The sequence below is a fragment of the Bos taurus genome, chromosome 1, assembly GCF_002263795.3.
Source record: "Bos taurus isolate L1 Dominette 01449 registration number 42190680 breed Hereford chromosome 1, ARS-UCD2.0, whole genome shotgun sequence".
NCBI lineage: Eukaryota > Metazoa > Chordata > Mammalia > Artiodactyla > Bovidae > Bos > Bos taurus.
The window spans coordinates 142839450-142858274 of record NC_037328.1 but is presented as its reverse complement, the minus strand read 5'-3'; the positions used below and the strand labels follow the sequence as shown (position 1 = coordinate 142858274).

General features: G+C 46.1%; 1 protein-coding gene across 8 annotated transcripts in view; it reads right to left on the bottom strand.

Moving 5' to 3' along the window:
- Positions 1–18825, bottom strand: part of SLC37A1 (solute carrier family 37 member 1) — a 101615-nt gene that overhangs the window by 15645 nt on the left and 67145 nt on the right. For all 8 annotated transcript variants that reach the window (XR_009495520.1, XM_024996552.2, XM_059889357.1 and 5 more), the window contains 3 exons: positions 12993–13073; positions 6008–6139; positions 3038–3128 (listed from right to left, as the gene is read on the bottom strand). Coding sequence is in view for 7 of the 8 variants with exons in the window: in XM_024996552.2 (XP_024852320.2) it covers positions 3038–3128; positions 6008–6139; positions 12993–13073 (304 nt within the window). In the remaining variant the exon portion in view is untranslated. The remainder of the gene's footprint in view (positions 1–3037; positions 3129–6007; positions 6140–12992; positions 13074–18825) is intronic.

Genomic DNA, 18825 nt, shown 5'->3' with positions numbered 1-18825 from the left:
GCAGCCTGGATAGGAGGAGTTTGGGGGAGAGTGGACATATGTATATGTAGGGCAGAGTCCCCTGGCTGTTCACCTGCAACCATCACAGCGTTGTTAATTGGCTACCCTCCAAATCAAAATTAAAAGTTAAAAGAAAAAATGATGGCAGAATGTCACCGTGAGAAGGCCGCAGCAGTGTACAAGCGACACACAACATTCTTTTGTTTCACAAGCATGATTTAAACCAAACAGCAATTATGAGATCCATGATCAGATTAGCGGAGAAGGCAATGGCAACCCACTCCAGTACTCTTGCCTGGAAAAATCCCATGGATGGAGGAGCCTGGTGGGCTGCAGTCCATGGGGTCGCTGGGAGTCCGACACGACTGAGCGACTTCACTTTCAATTTTCACTTTCGTGCATTGGAGAAGGAAACACAACCCGCTCCAGTGTTCTTGCCTGGAGAATCCCAGGGACGGGGGAGCCTGGTGGGCTGCCATCTATGGGATCGCACAGAGTCGGACACGACTGAAGCAACTTAGCAGTGGCAGCAGATCAGATTAGCATTAAAATAGTAATTACCAGAGTAGATGGAAAAAAGGAGTGTGCTTTGTGGGCAGACACACAGAAAGTGTGAAAAATGAACACTCCTAACCGAAAGGTGAGGGTTCACCTGGCTCTGTCTAGGTATCATCCCACCTTTGCTCTGTGTCCCCTCAGGGCAGCTGTGAGGTCAGACTCAGGGCTGCAGGGCACGGCCTGGGGAAGGGCTGGCCCATGGGAGCCCCCTCGACACAGACTGTATGACCCCCCTGCTTTCAGACCTGGGAGGGGCTGGAACCTTCTCCCCCAGAGAAGGAGGCCGAGGTCTCAGGATGCTCAGCGCAGGACTCTGTGTCTCTAACTCCCACCTAGACTGGGTCTCGGCTGACGCTGGATGGTCCCCTCACTGCCTCTGACTCCCATCCCGAGAAACTCTGCCCTGCTGCCTCGGGCTCACATCCCTCTCTGCTGGTCCTTACAACACTGCTAGTGAAACGGAGCAGGACCTTATGGTCCTTCCCCCAGCCCGTGTCCTCCACCTGCCTTCTGTCTGTGGAAAAGCTTTAGCCAAAGAGTGAGTTTAATCAGAGCAGTGAGAAAACGCAGAAACAAAAGAACACAGTCAAATGAGACCACACAATAATAATGCAGCTATTAAGCAAAGTCAAGGACCTCCTCAAGGACTATAGATAATATTCGGGGCCATCTCCTGTGAGCTGTCTTACAGACACCGAAACTCCCACCAGGTGAAAGAGATTAATGATGACCAGACTGTAGTTGTGACATAAGCTGCCACAATTCCAAGAACTGGCCTCAAGGAAACAGGAACAAACCGATCCTGGAACTGCAGATTCAGTTCAGTTCAGTCACTCAATCGTGTCCGACTCTTTGCAACCCCATGAACCGCAGCACACCAGGCCTCCCTGTCCATCACCAACTCCCGGAGTTCACCCAAACTCATGTCCATTGAGTCGGTGATGCCATCTAGCCATCTCATCCTTTGTCATCCCCTTCTCCTCCTGCCCTCAATCTTTCCCAGCATCAGGGGCTTTTCAAATGAGTCAGCTCTTCGCATGAGGTGGCCAGAGTATTGGAGTTTCAGCTTCAACATCAGACCTTCCAATGAACCCAGGACTGATCTCCTTTAGGATGGACTGGTTGGATCACCTTGCAGTCCAAGGGACTCTCAAGAGTCTTCTCCAACACCACAGTTCAAAAGCATCAATTCTTTGGTGCTCAGCTTTCTTTATAATATAACTCTCACATCCACACATGACTACTGGAAAACCATAGCCTTGACTAGACGGACCTTTAACTGAAGCTTAACTGCACTGAAAACAAGATGACCCTGGTCAGATCACCAATGATCAGTATCCAGATGACTGTCAGAGCTGACTGTGCTGTTTCTGCATGTAGCCCCTCCTTCTATCTATAAAAGCTCTTGCCCACTGGCTAGCCATCAGTTAGCCTTTGGACAGGCAACCCCACCCCCCCAACCCCTGTTGCCAGCATCCAGAATAGAACAAACTTTCCTTTCCACCAACCTTGCCTCTTTATTAGCTTTTGAGCAGTGAGCAGCTCCACCCCGCTTTCAGTTACACTGGGGACATGTGGTCTGTGCTCTGGAGCTTCCACGTCCCAAATTTCTCCTCTTTTCACATTCACTAGGGCACACACCTCCCTGGTTTCTTTGCTTTGTCCTTGAAATCCCTGACTCTGGGGCCCAGAGGCCCTGCTGACTGTCTGGGTCCCTGTCCAGTTGTGGCTGCAGCCCCTACACAGGGACCTCTCCTCCAAGAACTGCTGGTCCTTCTCATCTTCCCTGTGTTCACGCCCAGGACATGGGGTATGTGTTACTACAAATGGGTGTACTGTGTAGTAACCTACAGCTTTAGCCCCTGCTGGACTTCTGAAATGCAGGACAAGCTGTCTGCTTCCCCGGAGTTAGAGCTCAGCTCCAGGAAGCGATTTCTAGGTCAGTCATGAAGGCTGTATTATCTGAGATCCCCAGGGTCTCTCTCCCTGCTCACCAGCTGCTGTGACCAAGTCAGATGCAGCCTAAATTTAAAAGCAGGCTGCCCCAGATAGGAAGCCCTTTGGGGAACCAGTAGCCACAACTGGAGAACACCATGTCAACCCTTTAAACTCCATCTAGGTTCTCATCATGGCAATAAAACATTCCCGTCTGAATTCTCTTTGCCTGTTGTTGTTCAGTTGCTGAGTTGTGTCTGACTCTTCGCGGCCCCAGGGACTGCAGCATGCCAGGCTCCTCTGTCCTCTGCTTTCTCCCAGAGTTTGCTCAGATTCTTGTCCGCTGAGTTGGTGATGCCATCTAAACCATCTCATTGTCTCCACATCTACCTCTTTGTCTGCACGTTTCTACTAATCATGCTATGTGATTCAAGAGCATCATGCATCTCTCTGCTTTCCAAGTTTATAGACACCGGTGGATAAAAGGGAGTCCTGATCACAGCCCTTGAACAGAACCAGCTGTGCTGCTAGCAATGGTACTCACCTACATTTGTGATGTAGAGTGGAAGCCAGAAAAGGAACGTGTAGCTGACCAGTTTCGCAAACAGCAGACACAGAGAGAACTCTATCACGCCCTGAAAGAGAGGGAAGGACAGAAGACAGACCTTGGCGCATGACCCCATAGCAATGGAGCGATGTTCTGAGAGTGAGGATTTGCGAGCAGCTTTTGGCAGGGAGGAGCTCTCTGCAGGAGGCCCCTTTTGTCTTGTCACTTTAGCAAAGCTATAACGTGTTGTTATTGGTGTTGTTCAGTCCTAAGTCATGTCCAACTCATTGGACAGTAAACTGCCAGGCTTCCCTGTCCTTCACTATCTCCCAGAGTTTGTTCAAACTCATGTCCATCATGTCGGTGATGCCATGCAACCATCTTATCTTCTGCCGCCCACTTCTCCTGCTCTCAACCTTCCCCAGCATCAGAATCTTTTCCAATGAGTCTGCTCTTAGCATCAGGTGGCCAAAGGATTGGAGCTTCAGCTTCAGCATCAGTCCTTCCAATGAGTATTCAGGCCTGATTTCCTTTAGGGTGGACTGGTCCTTGCAGTCCAAGGGACTCTCAAGAGTCTTCTCCAACACCACAATTCAAAAGCATCAATTCTTTGGCGCGCAGACTTCTTTACGGTCCAACTCTCACATCCACACATGACTACCAGGAAAACCATAGCTTTGACTATATGGACCTTTGTCAGCAAAGCAATGCGTCAGCTTTTTTAACACGCTGTCTAAGTTTGTCATAGCTTTTCTTCCAAGGAGCAAGCGTCTTTTAATTTCATGGCTGCAGTCACTGTCCACTACATTTTAACTGAACTTAAACCAGTCGCTTGCATACTCTATTCATTTCTGGCCGAGGCCAGATCTTTCAAATCTTTTAGCTCACACAATACTTTGCCTAACTGGTCAGTTCTTTCCTAGATCAAAGAAATAAAAATGAAGAATAAATAATTAACAGATGACCAGATCTCCTCCTCGGCTTCCCCTTCAGTACTCTCACGAGCAACCTGTGTGAACAATACAGCATCTGGAGGAAGATCACAAAGAGCCGACAAGCCTGTAGGCAGTGGGGGTGATGATGGCCCTGATCCTTCATCTCAGTGATGAACCGAGATTACTCTTTTTCTCTTTAAGAACTTTTGTGGCCTCCTCGGAGTTGGTTTTGGGGACACAAGTCCTCCTCCCTGATTGCTGGCTACTCTGGTTAAAGCAACTTTCCTTTCTATCAGCATTTGCTTCTCAAGTGTTGAGTTCAAGCAGCGAGCAGCTGGACCTGAGTTCAGTGATACCCAGAAGAGAAATGTAGATTCTGATGAGGAAACTGAGGTTTGGGGTCTCGTGGCTATTGAGAAATGCTTATATGTTCCATTTTGTGACTACGTTTAGAAAGAGGTGGCCCTTGTGAGATAGTAAGTCCAGGTATCGCTTGGGAAATGAGCGTGAGAAATCGGGTGAACACTAAGGAACCGACTGCTCGGTTGCCGACACCTCGGTTGCTTCTCCCAGGCTATCACAGTGCATAGCTATGCACGCCCTTCAAATCCAAGCAGAGGACACAGTATGCAATTCATGTCAGTGCTCTGGAAGTTAAACAACGTTTTCACAGTCACACCCAGTATGGGCGGTGTGTATAATGCTTACCAAGTGCGTGGCATTGTGCCTGTTGTGTAGTTAATGATCTCATTTGATCCCGAGAACAGCACTAACTAGTTATACAGCCACTGAGCCTGCACTACAGGTGAGGAAACAGAGGCCTAGAGCGGTTACCACCTGTGCCGGGCGTAACCAGCCCGCCCAGGGCAGGCCAGGCCAGGGCCCTGAAGCCTGTTCTTGCCTCCACCCAACTCCTATTTATGGTGGGCACTTAATTCTAGCAACAGTATTTGACCCAGCTACACAATAAAGGAACAACAGAAAAGTTACTACTTGTTATTAACAAATTTAAAAAATAACTTTTATTTGGAACTAGCATCTCCTGCAGGCCAAACCCCCATATATCTTTGTTAGGGACCCTGGAAAGTCCAGGCTGGACCTTCAGTGGTCTCTTCTGGCAGGAGAGCAGCTCCTGGGCCCTCGGCAGCCCAGTTTTATCTGGGAGCTGGCAGAACTCTCTGTTTAAAGCAGCAGTTCTGAGTTTCTTCACTGGGTGCCATGATGCTGAGGTTCTGGGTGCACTGTTAGGTTTCTGGCTCAGCATAGTTGCTATGGAGCCTCTGGGTTCCCTCTTCCAATTGTCCCCGAGGCCAGAATGAGGGAAGTGCCCCTGCCTGCATCTGTTCCCCTGAACAGGCACCCAAGGGCAGGAGCCAGGTGTTCCAGAGTGTGGCCCCCAGCGGCCAGTGTGCTCTCCCCCTCCTCCTGTCTCTGCTCTTGGCTCCCTGCCTTTGTACCCCTCCACAGCTCCACGTCAGAGGAACACAGTTGCTCCCAGGCCTTTGCACAGCTCCCAGCATGCTCTGCTCTGGCAGCTCATGGACTTCACATCCATAATATACATATATAATATATTTTATAACTATTAACAGGTGAACAAAACACTGCAGCCTTATTCAGCCCTGAGCTGATCTGCTTGCAATTCTGGTTCATGCTATGGATTTCTATGAGCTTCCCAGGTGGCTCAGTGGTATAGAACCTGCCTGCCAATGCAGGAGGCACAGTTTCGATCCCTGAGTCAGGAAGATTCCGCTGGAGGAGGAAATAGCAACCCACTCCAGTATGCTTGCCTGGAGAATCCCATGGACAGAGGAGCATGGCGGGCTACATTCCATGGGGTCATAAAGAGTTGAACAAAACAGCCATAAGGACAGCACTTGGATTTCTAATGTGTAGATAATATGATCATGGACTTCTCCTTTTAAACTTATCAACAGCCCAGTGTCTGTTCACAGCATTATGTGTAATTTGTAGTAAACAGACACTGTTCACTGTTCACAAATGCCCCCTTTCAAGAGGGTCGTGTACTCACGGGAATCTTCAGGGCCCCTGTGAAGCTGATGGCTGCCATGCCGCCCCCGCCGTCTGCCGGGAGGACGACCACGTGGTTCTGGTGGCCCGAGTGTTTCCCATCCGACAGCAGTAGACGCTGCATCTCTGGGTCCTGGAGATGAACCCCGCAGAAAAAGAGAAAGGAAAAGAAGAAGACGTGTTATCAGGCAGTCGACTTGGGAGGTGGGTATGCCTTGGACAACATCCTCACATGGCCACTGTTTTTATGGCCATCAGCATCCACGTGGTTTTGGGAAACATTAATCAAAGACATGCAGAATCTTTTGACTCAACTCTAGGACTCTATTTGCAAAAAATACTTTTCGATGTGGAAAAATACTTATATGATAAAATTAATGTCACACCATTATTGAGAAAAATTGCTGAAGAACAGCCACATAACCAACATATTCTTCAGTTGTAAAAAAAAGGTTGTGAGATTTGAAGACATGAGAAAGTGCTTATGATACATTAAGCAATAAAACATCATTCAAAAGCATTTTCATTATGATCTCATTGAATGTTTAAATATAAACCTATTTAAGTAGGTTAACTATCGGATTTATTTATAGGGAAAAAGAAGCTAAATTCTAAACTGACAATGGTTATCACTCAGTGGTAGAATTATGTGTGAAAGTGAAAGTTGCTCAGTCATGTCCGACTCTTTGCGAGCCCATGGACTCTACAGTCCATGGAGTTCTCCAGGCCAGAATACTGGGGTGGGTGGCCTTTCCCTTCTCCAGGGGATCTTCCCAACCCAGGTCTCCTGCATTGTAGGCGGATTGTTTACTGAGCTACAAGGGAAGCCCAAGAGTACTGGAGTGGGTAGCCTATCCCTTCTCCAGAGGATCTTCCTGACCCAGGAATCAAACTGGGGTGTCCTGCATTACAGGCAGATTCTTTACCAACTGAGCTATCAGGGAAGCCCCAGAGTTATGTGTAATTTGTATGAAATGTCAGTTAATTTTCTACACGATCCTGTATTTTTTAAGGAGTTCACAAAGGACGTACATGATCACAAACAATATTATTTTAAACTTCATAAACTAATTCCAATATTTCATAAATTTTGATTCTGGACATCCCTAAAGTTTATCATCATTAAAGCAGAGAACAGTGGTCCCCAACTCAGGGTGGGACATCAAGTCAGAGCAAGGATGATTGAAAAATTTCCTTCATAAAGGCACTATGAAGGTCGAAGACTTAAAAAGAGATGTTTCTATGTATTCCAGACTTTCCACAAAATCAAACAGGTTTTATTGATTTATCTCACCCACTCCAGTGTTCTTGCCTGGAGAATTCTGTGGACAAAGGAGCCTGTCAGGCTACAGTCCATTGGGGCACAAAGACTGAGTGATTATCACTCACTCACACTATACTGTGCAAGCAGGATTCAAAATGCAGTTAAATTGAAAAAAAAAGAAAATGACAAAGCATTGCCACATCTCTTTCTTGATATCAGAATTCTCTTCTAGTGAAGAACAGAAATTTGGAAAACAGAGTGGCAGGCTGCAGCACGGGCAGCCCCTCGGGCACTGAGCACCCAGCACCGCCCTCTTGGCTGCGTCGCTGAGAAGCCTGGTTCCCGCCATGCATGGCTCGGACATCGAGAGCTGGCCTCTGGTGAGCATGGCCACAGTGAACCGTGTGCTCTGATGCTCCAGGATGCAGACGACAAGCCCCGGCTTGGAACCAGAGCATCCTCCTGAAGACAAAAAATGCCACAGAGGTATATGAACACAGAGACCCTCTATTTGAGTTTCGAGATAAACTTCTCTCGGGAGAATTACACGGCTGTCCTGTGTGTGTGTTAAGTGTTACTTCAGTCAGTTGACACCCAATGGACTATAGCCCACCAGGCTCCTCTGTCCTTGGGGTTCTCCAGGCAAGAGTACTGGAGTGGGTTGCCATTCCCTCCTCCAGGGATCTTCCCAACCCAGGGGTTCAACCAGCATCTCTTACATCTCCTGCATTAGCAGGTGGGTTCTTTACCACTAGCACCAGCTGTCCTGTGTAGGAAACAAAATCAATTGTTCTCAACCCTGGCATCTCCTAGGCACTCTGAGAGACTCCCAGGCTGTACCCTAGACCCAGTATAGCAATCTTGGGAGCAGGCCCCCAGAGAGCCGTTTGTGTCATTAGGCTGAGAACCGCAGGATAGACTGTTTTTAACCACTAAATGTTTTGACAGGTGAACCATGAAATGCAGCCAGATAACGAGAAAATCACTTCAGATGGTGACTGCAGCCATGAAATTAAAAGATGCTTTAGATAGCATATTGAAAAACAGAGACATTACTTTGCCAACAAAGGTCCGTCTAGACAAGGCTATGGTTTTTCCTGTGGTCATGTATGGATGTGAGAGTTGGACTGTGAAGAAGGCTGAGCGCTGAAGAATTGATGCTTTTGAACTGTGGTGTTGGAGAAGACTCTTGAGAGTCCCTTGGACTGCAAGGAGTTCCAACCAGTCCATTCTGAAGGAGATCAGCCCTGGGTGTTCTTTGGAAGGAATGATGCTAAAGCTGAAACTCCAGTACTTTGGCCACCTCAGGCAAAGAGTTGACTCATTGGAAAAGACTCTGATGCTGGGAGAGACTGGGGGCAGGAGGAAAAGGGGATGACAGAGGATGAGATGGCTGGATGGCATCACTGACTCGATGGACGTGAGTCTGAGTGAACTCCGGCAGTTGGTGATGGACAGGGAGGCCTGGCGTGCTGCGATTCATGGGGTTGCAAAGAGTCGGACATGACTGAGCAACTGAACTGAACTGAACTGAACGAGAAAAAAGGAAGAGAAAAAACTGCTCAACCAGGACGGTAGTAATCACAGGTCCAGCAGAGAAACCCACCTGGTCACAGCCCAGGGCTGGCACTGGCCCTTCCTTGTTTAGAACACTGGGTACAGTATTCTGTATGCTGGGTTCAAAGCCCCAGTCCAGCCTCTCTGCCCTAAGCTGTGAGGAGCCCCTCAGGCCGGTCGGGAAGCTCTGTTTTCATTTAAGACAGACCTCCTGCCCACACCTGCGCATCCTCTATGCACAATCTCGGGGAGTGAGGAGGGGGTGATTCCAGCCTCCCAGGTCCCGTATTTCGCAGCGTCTGGACGAGAGATCAGTGAGGTCATGGTTGGGGAGGGGGGTCCCAAAGCGAACCAGGAGAGCAAAGCTGCCTCCTTCCGGGAACCAACAGAGACCCGCTGGGGGAACTAGGTACAGAAAGTGGTGTGCCTGGAGCCCCCAGGGCATCTCCTGGGACAGAGAGCCCTCAGTGGGCTGGGGGCTTGTTCAGCCGAGGATCCACACTCTGAGGTTGACACATTCATAGAGCAAAGGGCTCCGTGTGATGAAAGCAAACACACGCGGGAGTTTGCATGAGTGACCCAGCCTCAGCCTGTGCTGGCCCCACGTGGAGCTGTTGGGTGGAGTAACCTTTATTTCTGTTTTTATTAAAGAATTTCTTATTGGAGTATAAATGCTTTACAATGTTGTGCTAGTTTCTTCTGTATAACAAAGTGAATCAGTTGTATGTATATGTATATATATCCCTTCCCACTTGGACCTCCTTCCCACCCCACCCCCAATCCCATCGATCTCGGGCATTAACCTTTAGCATCTAAACACCCGCTCAGCACCCTTTAAGTGGTTGCTGAGCCACACCCATCAGAAAGACCCTCAGAGGTGTAGGAGAGAGTTGGGCTGGGAGTTTGGGGTGAGCAGATGGAACTTGGAATATACAGAATGGATAAACAAGGTCCTACCATAGAGCACAGGGAATTATATCCAATATCCTGTGATAAACCATAATGGAAAAGAATATGAAAAAGAATGTGTTAATATACGTGTGTATAACTGAGTCACTTTGCTGTACAGCAGGCAATTAACGCAACATTGTAATTCAACTATACTTCAATAAAAATAAAATTTAAAAAGATAAAAAACAGAAAGTGGAAAGAATTATTAAACAAAAGACCCTTAGAGAAGCCAAAGATGACAAAAAAGACACATAGCTATAAGGAAGACAAATGTCAACCATCCCCAACATGACATCATGAAAACCCACAAAGCTGGATGCAGGTCACCACATGGGAAGTGATCCCAGAGCCTCTTTCTCTGTTCCTGTCCTCGCCCTACTCCCTTCTTTATGATTTTTTTTTCCATGAAGTCATTAAGAACCATGCCTGGGGCAGGAAAGGATTAAGCAGTCCCAGCTGAAAAGCCATCGTGGTCAGGGGCCTGGGTGAGGCTCAGCTCTGAGCTGGTCACTCTGTGAAAGGGGACAGCAGGGTGTGCTGTCAAACCTGTGACTCATCCTGCCTGCTGACCTGAGGGCCACCTAGTGCGTGAGCCCTTCCTACGACAGAAGGGAGGGGACCAGGCCTGATTAGTGCGCCGGGGCCAGCTGAAAGGAGACGCCCTTCAACCGCCGCCGACGCCTGCCTGGTTATGTGCACATCAAGGTCAGTCTGAAACAGGACCTACTGGGGCCTCGGAATATGTCAGTGTCTCTTAGGTGACATGTTGGTACATAGACGTTTGTAGAAGAAAAAGGAAGAGGAAGTCCCATCTAGAAGACAAGGCTAGCTTTCCTGGCCAGTAACTACATTAGAGGGGCTTCCCAGGTGGCTCTAGTGGTAAAGAATCTGCCCGCCAATGCAAAAGATGCAGGTTTGATCCCTGTGGTCAAGACTGGGCACTTTCACTGAAGTTGTCTGGGCTCATTCTCTGGTTGGGGAACTAAGATTCCCCTGAGCCACAAGGCATGGTCAAAAGAAATAAATAAAATAAAAAATAAACATACCAGGGCTTCCTTGGTGACTCAGTAGTAAATAATCTGCCTGACAATACAGGAGACACAGGTTCAATCCCTGGTCTGGGAAGATCCCAGGCTGCAGAGCAACTAAGTCCTTTAACCACAACCCGGTGCTCTAGAGCTTGGGAACTGCAACTGCTGAAACCCTCATGCCCTAGAGCCCATTTCTGCAATAAGAGAAGCCACCACAGTGAGAAGCCCTTGAGCTGCAACTAAAGAGTAGGCCCCACTCTCTGCAACTAGAGAAGGCCCACAAGCAGTGAAGACCAGAACAGTCATAAATAAATAAAATTATCAAAAAAAAAAAAAAGACATATCAATTAAAGGGGCTTCCCTGGTGGCTCAGATGGTAAAGAATCTTGCTGCAATGCAGGAGAGCCAAGTTCAATCCTCCTGGGATCCAGGAAGATCCCCTGGAGGAGAGCATGGAAACCCACTCCAGTATTCTTGCTTGGAGAATCCCATAGACAGAGGAGCCTGATGGGCTACCGTCCGTGGAGTCGTAAAGAGTCAGACACAACTGAGCACACACACAGACACACACACAAAACTACATCAGAACACAGGGCGTGGCTCGCACCTTTAGAAAAGGGTAAGTCTTTGGAACAAATGGAGAGGAATTAGAGCCATCTGGACACTGATTAAGACCCGATGCTTTATACCAGTATTTCTGTTCCCCCCAAATGTGTATGTTGAACTCCTGTCTCTAACATGATGGAATTAGGAGGTGGGGCCTCCTGGAGGTGATTAGGCCACAAAGGTGGAGCTGGGTGAGGAGGTTAGTGCCCATATAGGAAGAGACAGCAGAGAGCTGGCTTCCCTCCCTGCTCCACCATGTGAGGGTTCCTGGGGAAGGGAGCTGCCCACCAGCTGGGAAGCAGGCTCTCTCCAGATGTCGGATCTGCTGGAGCCTGGATCTGGGACTTCCCAGCCTCCAGAAATACACGTTTAAAATGCGAGAAATAAATGCTTATTGTTTTAGTCACCCAGTCTATGATATTTTTGTTACATCAGCCCAATCTGAGATACCTGATTTTGATGGAAACTCAGAAATGAGTAGAGATTTGAAAGCATTTCAGTTGAATTTCACTAAAATCCAAGAACCAAACTGTATGAGACACTATTTTTCCTTTTTCCATTATTTCAACCACCTGAAATAGTTCCCTTGGACAATAAAGAAAAAAAGTGTAGGAGTCTGTTTAGAACACTTATCCTTTAAGCTAACTGACTTGAAAGGAAAATACCATACACTTTCAAGGATTATAACCAAATATAAAGTGGCCCTGCAGCTGGGTGTGCTCAGCCAGGCAGAAGCGATGCAAGGCATTTCTTGGGAGCACAGCCCTCCCTTGGTACCCGGGATCTGTAGGGGATTGGTATCAGGATTCCCCTTAGAGACTCAAATCCCTCGCATTCGATGGCTAAGAACAGTCGGCCCCCATATGGGCAGGTTTCACAGCCCCCTGGATACGGAGGGCTGACTGCATCCTAAGAGGAGAGGTTCAGGTGAGGCCCAGGCCAGGGAAGAGCCCTGGATTGCATCTAACCTCTTCATTTCTGAGGGGAACCTGGCAGGGAGCTCAGCCCATCTGTGCCTCAACTTCTTCTGTATAATGGACAGGCAGTGAAGGGGCTGGAAGCTGACTTTCTACGTTGTCTCCAGGTCCCCCTCTTATTCCCAGCCCACCTTATGCTCTCCCCACCTGAAACCCCCTTGGGTCAGTATGTGCACACTCAGCCCTCACCTCCTAGACACCTCTGTCCAAGGCCACTGGCTCAGGGAAGCTCCCAAGACCAGGCCTGAACTAGCGCCTGCTCAGTCCTCTCTGGGCAGCTCTGTCTGGTTGGTTTCTCCCTGTACCCCATGTCTGCCCTCTTTCCCCCAGGATGTGAGGTCCACAGGGGTGACAGGATTTTGGGTGAGGGGATGATGCCCCTGGCACAGTCTCACCTGGAGAGGGGCTGCAACCCCAAATGCTGCAGATGGCTGTCCAATGAATGAATCGCTCACAAATTCGAGTCACAAACTTAAAGTAAGCACAGCCCACCATCCAAACAAAATGAACAAAAATGTGAACTGAAGAAATACAACACCCTGGGTGTCTGCAACAGGTGTCACTGAGGCAGGACCCCAACTGCCTGCCTGCGGAACTCACCAGAGGCTTGCTCCTCTCCTCGGCTGGGACTGGCTTCTGCGGCCAGAACCTGTGTGCACCATTCTCGTAGCCTCTCGGATGCTGAGGGAAGAAAGTTAATTAGAGCAATTACTGAATCAACGACCAGAAATGACAGCTACGCTCACTGCAGCAAGGATACTGTCTTCATGAAAATGCTACCAAGGAAAAATAAGGCAAATGTTTAAAACAAAACAAAGCTGCTCAGTTTATTCTCAAGACTCCAGACCCTCAGAATAACAGAGGGTAAAAGTGAAATCCTTTCCTGAAGAGTCATCCAAGACTGAAGAACATTGCTGTTGTTCAATCGCAAATTCACGTCCAACTCTTTGCGACCCCATGGACTGCAGCACACCAGGATCCTCTGTCCATAGGATTACCCAGGCAAGAATACTGGAGTGGGTTGCCATTTCCTTCTCCAGGGGATCTTCCTGGCGAGGGAATGGATCCACGTTTCCTGCATTGGCAGGTCAATTCTTTACCACTGTACCACTTGGGAAGCCCCTAATCAGCTATACTCCAACTGTTGTTGTTCAATCACTCAGTCTTTTTTTTTTTTGCATTGATTGATTTTATTTTTAAACTTTACATAATTGTATTAGTTTTGCCAAATATCAAAATGAATCCACCACAGGTATACATGTGTTCCCCATCCTGAACCCTCCTCCCTCCTCCCTCCCCATACCATCCCTCTGGGTCGTCCCAGTGCACAAGCCCCAAGCATCCAGTATTGTGCATCGAACCTGGACTGGCAACTCGTTTCTTACATGATATTTTACATGTTTCAATGTCATTCTCCCAAATCTTCCCACCCTCTCCCTCTCCCACAGAGTCCATAAGACTGATCTATACATCGGTGTCTCTTTTGCTGTCTCGTACACAGGGTTATTGTTAGCATCTTTCTAAATTCCATATATATGTGTTAGTATACTGTATTGATGTTTTTCCTTCTGGCTTACTTCACTCTGTATAATAGGCTCCAGTTTCATCCACCTCATTAGAACTGATTCAAATGTATTCTTTTTAATGGCTGAGTAATACTCCATTGTGTATATGTACCACAGCTTTCTTATCCATTCATCTGCTGATGGACATCTAGGTTGCTTCCATGTCCTGGCTATTATAAACAGTGCTGCGATGAACATTGGGGTACACGTGTCTCTTTCCCTTCTGGTTTCCTCAGTGTGTATGCCTAGCAGTGGGATTGCTGGATCATAAGGCAGTTCTATTTCCAGTTTTTTAAGGAATCTCCACACTGTTCTCCATAGTGGCTGTACTAGTTTGCATTCCCACCAACAGTGTAAGAGGGTTCCCTTTTCTCCACACCCTCTCCAGCATTTATTATTTGTAGACTTTTGGATCGCAGCCATTCTGACTCGTGTGAAATGGTACCTCATAGTGGTTTTGATTTGCATTTCTCTGATAATGAGTGATGTTGAGCATCTTTTCATGTGTTTGTTAGCCATCTGTATGTCTTCTTTGGAGAAATGTCTATTTAGTTCTTTGGCCCATTTTTTGATTGGGTCATTTATTTTTCTGGAGTTGAGCTGTAGGAGTTGCTTGTATATTTTTGAGATTAGTTGTTTGTCAGTTGCTTCATTTGCTATTATTTTCTCCCATTCTGAAGGCTGTCTTTTCACCTTGCTAATAGTTTCCTTTGATGTGCAGAAGCTTTTAAGGTTAATTAGGTCCCATTTGTTTATTTTTGCTTTTATTTCCAATATTCTGGGAGGTGGGTCATAGAGGATCCTGCTGTGATGTATGTCAGAGAGTCAATCACTCAGTCTTGTCTGACTCTTTGCAGCCCCACAGACTGCAGTACACCAGGCTCCTCTGTCCTTCACTATCTCCCAGAGTCTGTTCAAATTCATGTCCATTGAGTTGGTGATGCCATCCAAGCATCTCACCCTCTGCTGCTCCCTTCTCCTTTTGCCCTCAATCTTTCCCAGCATCACGATCTTTTCCAATGAGCTGGCTCTTCACATCAGGTGGCCAAAGTATTGGAGCTTCAGCATCAGTCTTTCCAATGAATATTCAGGGTTGATTTCCTTTAGGATTGACCAGTTTGATCTCCTTGCAGTCCAAGCGACTCTCAAGAGTCTTCTGAAGCATCATAATTTGAAAACATCAGTTCTTTGGCTCTCAGCCTTCTTTATGGTCCAGTTCTCACATCCATACACGACTACTGGAAAAACCATAGCTTTGATTATTCAGACCTTTGTCAGCAAAGTGACAAGACTGAAGAATAAAAAAACGTAAAGATGCTGGTTAAGGCAACTTAACTTTTATGAATGGCTTTCACATTTTTAAGACTGAAAGGCCTTCAGAAATAATATAGGCCAATGTTTTTCTCTAACAAGTGAAAAGAAAGAGACCTTCTTACACCAGCAGATTCAGAAGGAAGAAAACACCCTCCACATAGGCTTGTCGGACAAGATACAGCTCAGCCACTGGAATTATGGTGTGTATGTGTGTGTGTGCACGCACGCGCATGTGTATTGGTGTGTGTGTGTACAGTAAATATGTTTTAATTTCTCTTGGTTCCCAGGTGGCATCAGTGGTAAAGAATCCACCTGCAATGCAGGAGACCTGGGTTCTATCCCTGGATTGGGAAGATCCTCTGGAGGAGAGCGTGGCAACCCACTCCAGTATTCTTGCCTGGAAAATTCCACAGACAGAGGAGCCTGGGGGGCTACAGTTCATGGGGTCGCAACTGGGCACACACGCACCACACTGCACTGAATTTCTTTCAGATGCACCCAGGAGTGAAATTGCTGGGTCATCTGGTAACTCCACGCTTAACGTTTTGAGGAACTGCCGGACTGTTTTCCAAAGTGGTTGCACCATTTTAATATCCTCACCAGCAGTGTATGAGTGTTCCAATCTGCTATTATCTTCTTGATTCCAGCCAGTGCAGTGAGTATGAAGTGGTATCTCATTATGGTTTGGATTACATTTCCCTGATGACTCATGACATTAAACAGCTTTTCATGTGTTTATTGGCTATTTACTTATCTGCTTTGGAGAAACACCTCTTCAGATTCTTTTAACCCCTTTAAACTAGGTTGTCTTTCTATTACTGAGTTCTAAGTGTTCTTTATATAGTTCAGTTCAGTTCAGTCACTCAGTCGTGTCCAACTCTGCGACCCCACGGACTGTAGCATTCCAGGCTTCCCTGTCCATCACTAACTCCCAGAGCTTGCTCAAGCTCATGTCCATCGAGTCAGTGAGGCCATCCAACCATCTCATCCTCTGTCGTTCCCTTCACCTTCCACCTCCAATCTTTCCCAGCATCAGGGTCTTTTCCAATGAGTCAGTTCTTTGCATCAGGTGGCCAAAGTATTGGAGTTTCAGCATCAGTCCTTCCAATGAACATTCAGAAGTGATTTCCTTTAGGATAGTTCCTGAAGAACTATGGACAGAGGTTTGTGACATTGTACAGGAGGCAGTGATTAAGACCATCGCAAAGAAAAGGAAATGCAAAAATGCAAAACGGTTGTATGAGGAGGCCTTACAAATAGCTGAGAAAAGAAAAGCTAAAGGCAAAGGAGAAACAGAAAGATACACCCTTCTGAATGCAGAGTTCTTTACATAATCTAGATATAAGTCTATGATCAGATATATGATTTGTGCATGTTTTCTACCATTCTTTAGGTTGTATTTTCACTTTCTTGATGGTATCCTTTGAAACCTAGAAGTTTTAAATTCAGTGAAGTCCAATTTATCTGTTTTTACCTCCATGCTCTGTAGTTTTGGTGTCATATCCAAGGAGGCTGGCTTAATCCAAGATCATGAAGATTTCCTCCTGTATTTTCTTCTAAGAGTTTTATAGTTTTAGCTCTCACCTTTAGGTCTTTGGGGCTTCCCTGATAACTCAGTTGGTAAAGAATCCGCCTGCAATGCAGGAGACCCTGGTTCGATTTCTGGGTCGGGAAGATCCCCTGGAGAAGGGAAAGGCTACCCTCTCCAGTATGTTTGGATTTCCCTCGTGGCTCAGCTGGTAAAGAATCTGCCTGCAATGTGGGAGACCTGGGTTCGATCCCTGGGTTAGGAAGATCCCCTGGAGAAGGGAAAGGCTACCCACTCCAGTATTCTGGCCTGGAGAATTCCATGGACTGTATAGATCACAAAGAGTTGGATACAACTGAATGACTTTCACTTTAGGTCTTTAATCCATTTTAATTTTGTGTATGGTATGAAGACGTGTTCCAAATTCATTCTTTGAATGTGGCTATCCAGCTGTCTCAGCACCACGTGTTTAAAAGACTATCTTTTTCCCACTGAATGGTCTTGGCACCTTTGTTGAAAAACAGTTGACCACACATGTGAAGGTTTGTTTCTGGACTCAGTTCTAGTCTATTGATCTATATGTCTAACCTTATGATAGTAACATAGACAGAGCCTTAACTAGAGCAGCTTTGTAGTAAGTTTTGAAATTGGGATGTGTGAGTCCAACTTCACTCTTTTTCAGGATTGTTTTGGCTACTCTAGATTCCTTGAATTTTCATAAGAAATCAAGGATTAACTTATCAATTTTTTCCAAGAAGCCAGCTGGGGTTTTGATATAGATTACACACAATCAGTAGGTCCATTTGGGGAAATACTGCCATCTTGACAATATTCACTGAGTCTTCCTGGCAGTGACTACAGGATGTATTTTCATTTCTTAGGCCTTCAATTTCTTTCAACAATGTTTTGTAGTTGTCAATGTATCAGTCTTGTCCTTCCTTGGTTAAATTTATTTCTGAGTATTTCATTCCTTTTGCTGTTGCTGTCAATAAAATTGCCTTCTTAATTTCATTTTTGGATTGTTCATTGCTAATGTATAGAAATACAAATGACTTTTATATACTGATTTTGTATCTTGCAATCTTGCTAATTTTTTAATTCGTGTGAACAGGTTTTTGGTGGATTCCTTGGGATTTCCTATAGACAAGATCACATCGTCTACAAAGAGGCACTTTTGACTTATTCTTGTCCAATCTGCATGCCTCGAATTTCATTTTCTTGTTCAAATGCTCTGGCTAGAACTTCCTGTACATTAACTAGAAATGGCGAGAGCAGTCATCCTTGTTCTGTTCCTGATGTTACAGGGAAAGCATCCCATCGTTCATCATGAAGTGTGATGTTAGCTGTGGATTTTCATAGATGCCCTTCATCTGGTTGAGGCAAGTCGCTTCTATGTCTAGTCTGCTGAGTGTTTCATCATTCAGGGATGCTGGATTTTGTTGAAGGCTTCCTCTGCTTCTATTGAAATGACCCCAGAGTTTCTGTGCTTTATTCTATCGAGGTAAGTATTACATTAATTGATGTTCAGGTGTTAAACCAGGTGTATACTGGAATAACCCCCATTGAATCATGATGCTTAACCCTTTTTATATGCTGCTGGATTAGTATTTTGTTAAGTTTTGCATCTACACTCATGAGAGAACTTGGTCTGCAGTTTTCTGTTCTTGTGATGTCTTCTATATTGTAGGATAATATAGAATAAGTGGCGAGTTTTCTCTTTTATTTCTTTAGAAGAGTTTGTGAATAGCTGGTATTAATTCTTTGAATGTTTGGTAGAACTCACCAGTGCAGTCATCTAGTCCTGGGGTTATCTTTGTATTAATATCAAAACTTTTCATTAATAATTCAGTTTCTTTCCTTGTTATAGGTCTATTCAGATTCTCTCTCAAGTCAGTTCTGGCAATTTATATTTCTCTAGGAATTCTCCCATTTATTCTAAGCTATCTAACTTGTTAGTATACAGTTGTCCATAGAATTCCTTTATACTTCTTTCTATAAAGTTGGTAGTAACATCCCCTCTCTCATT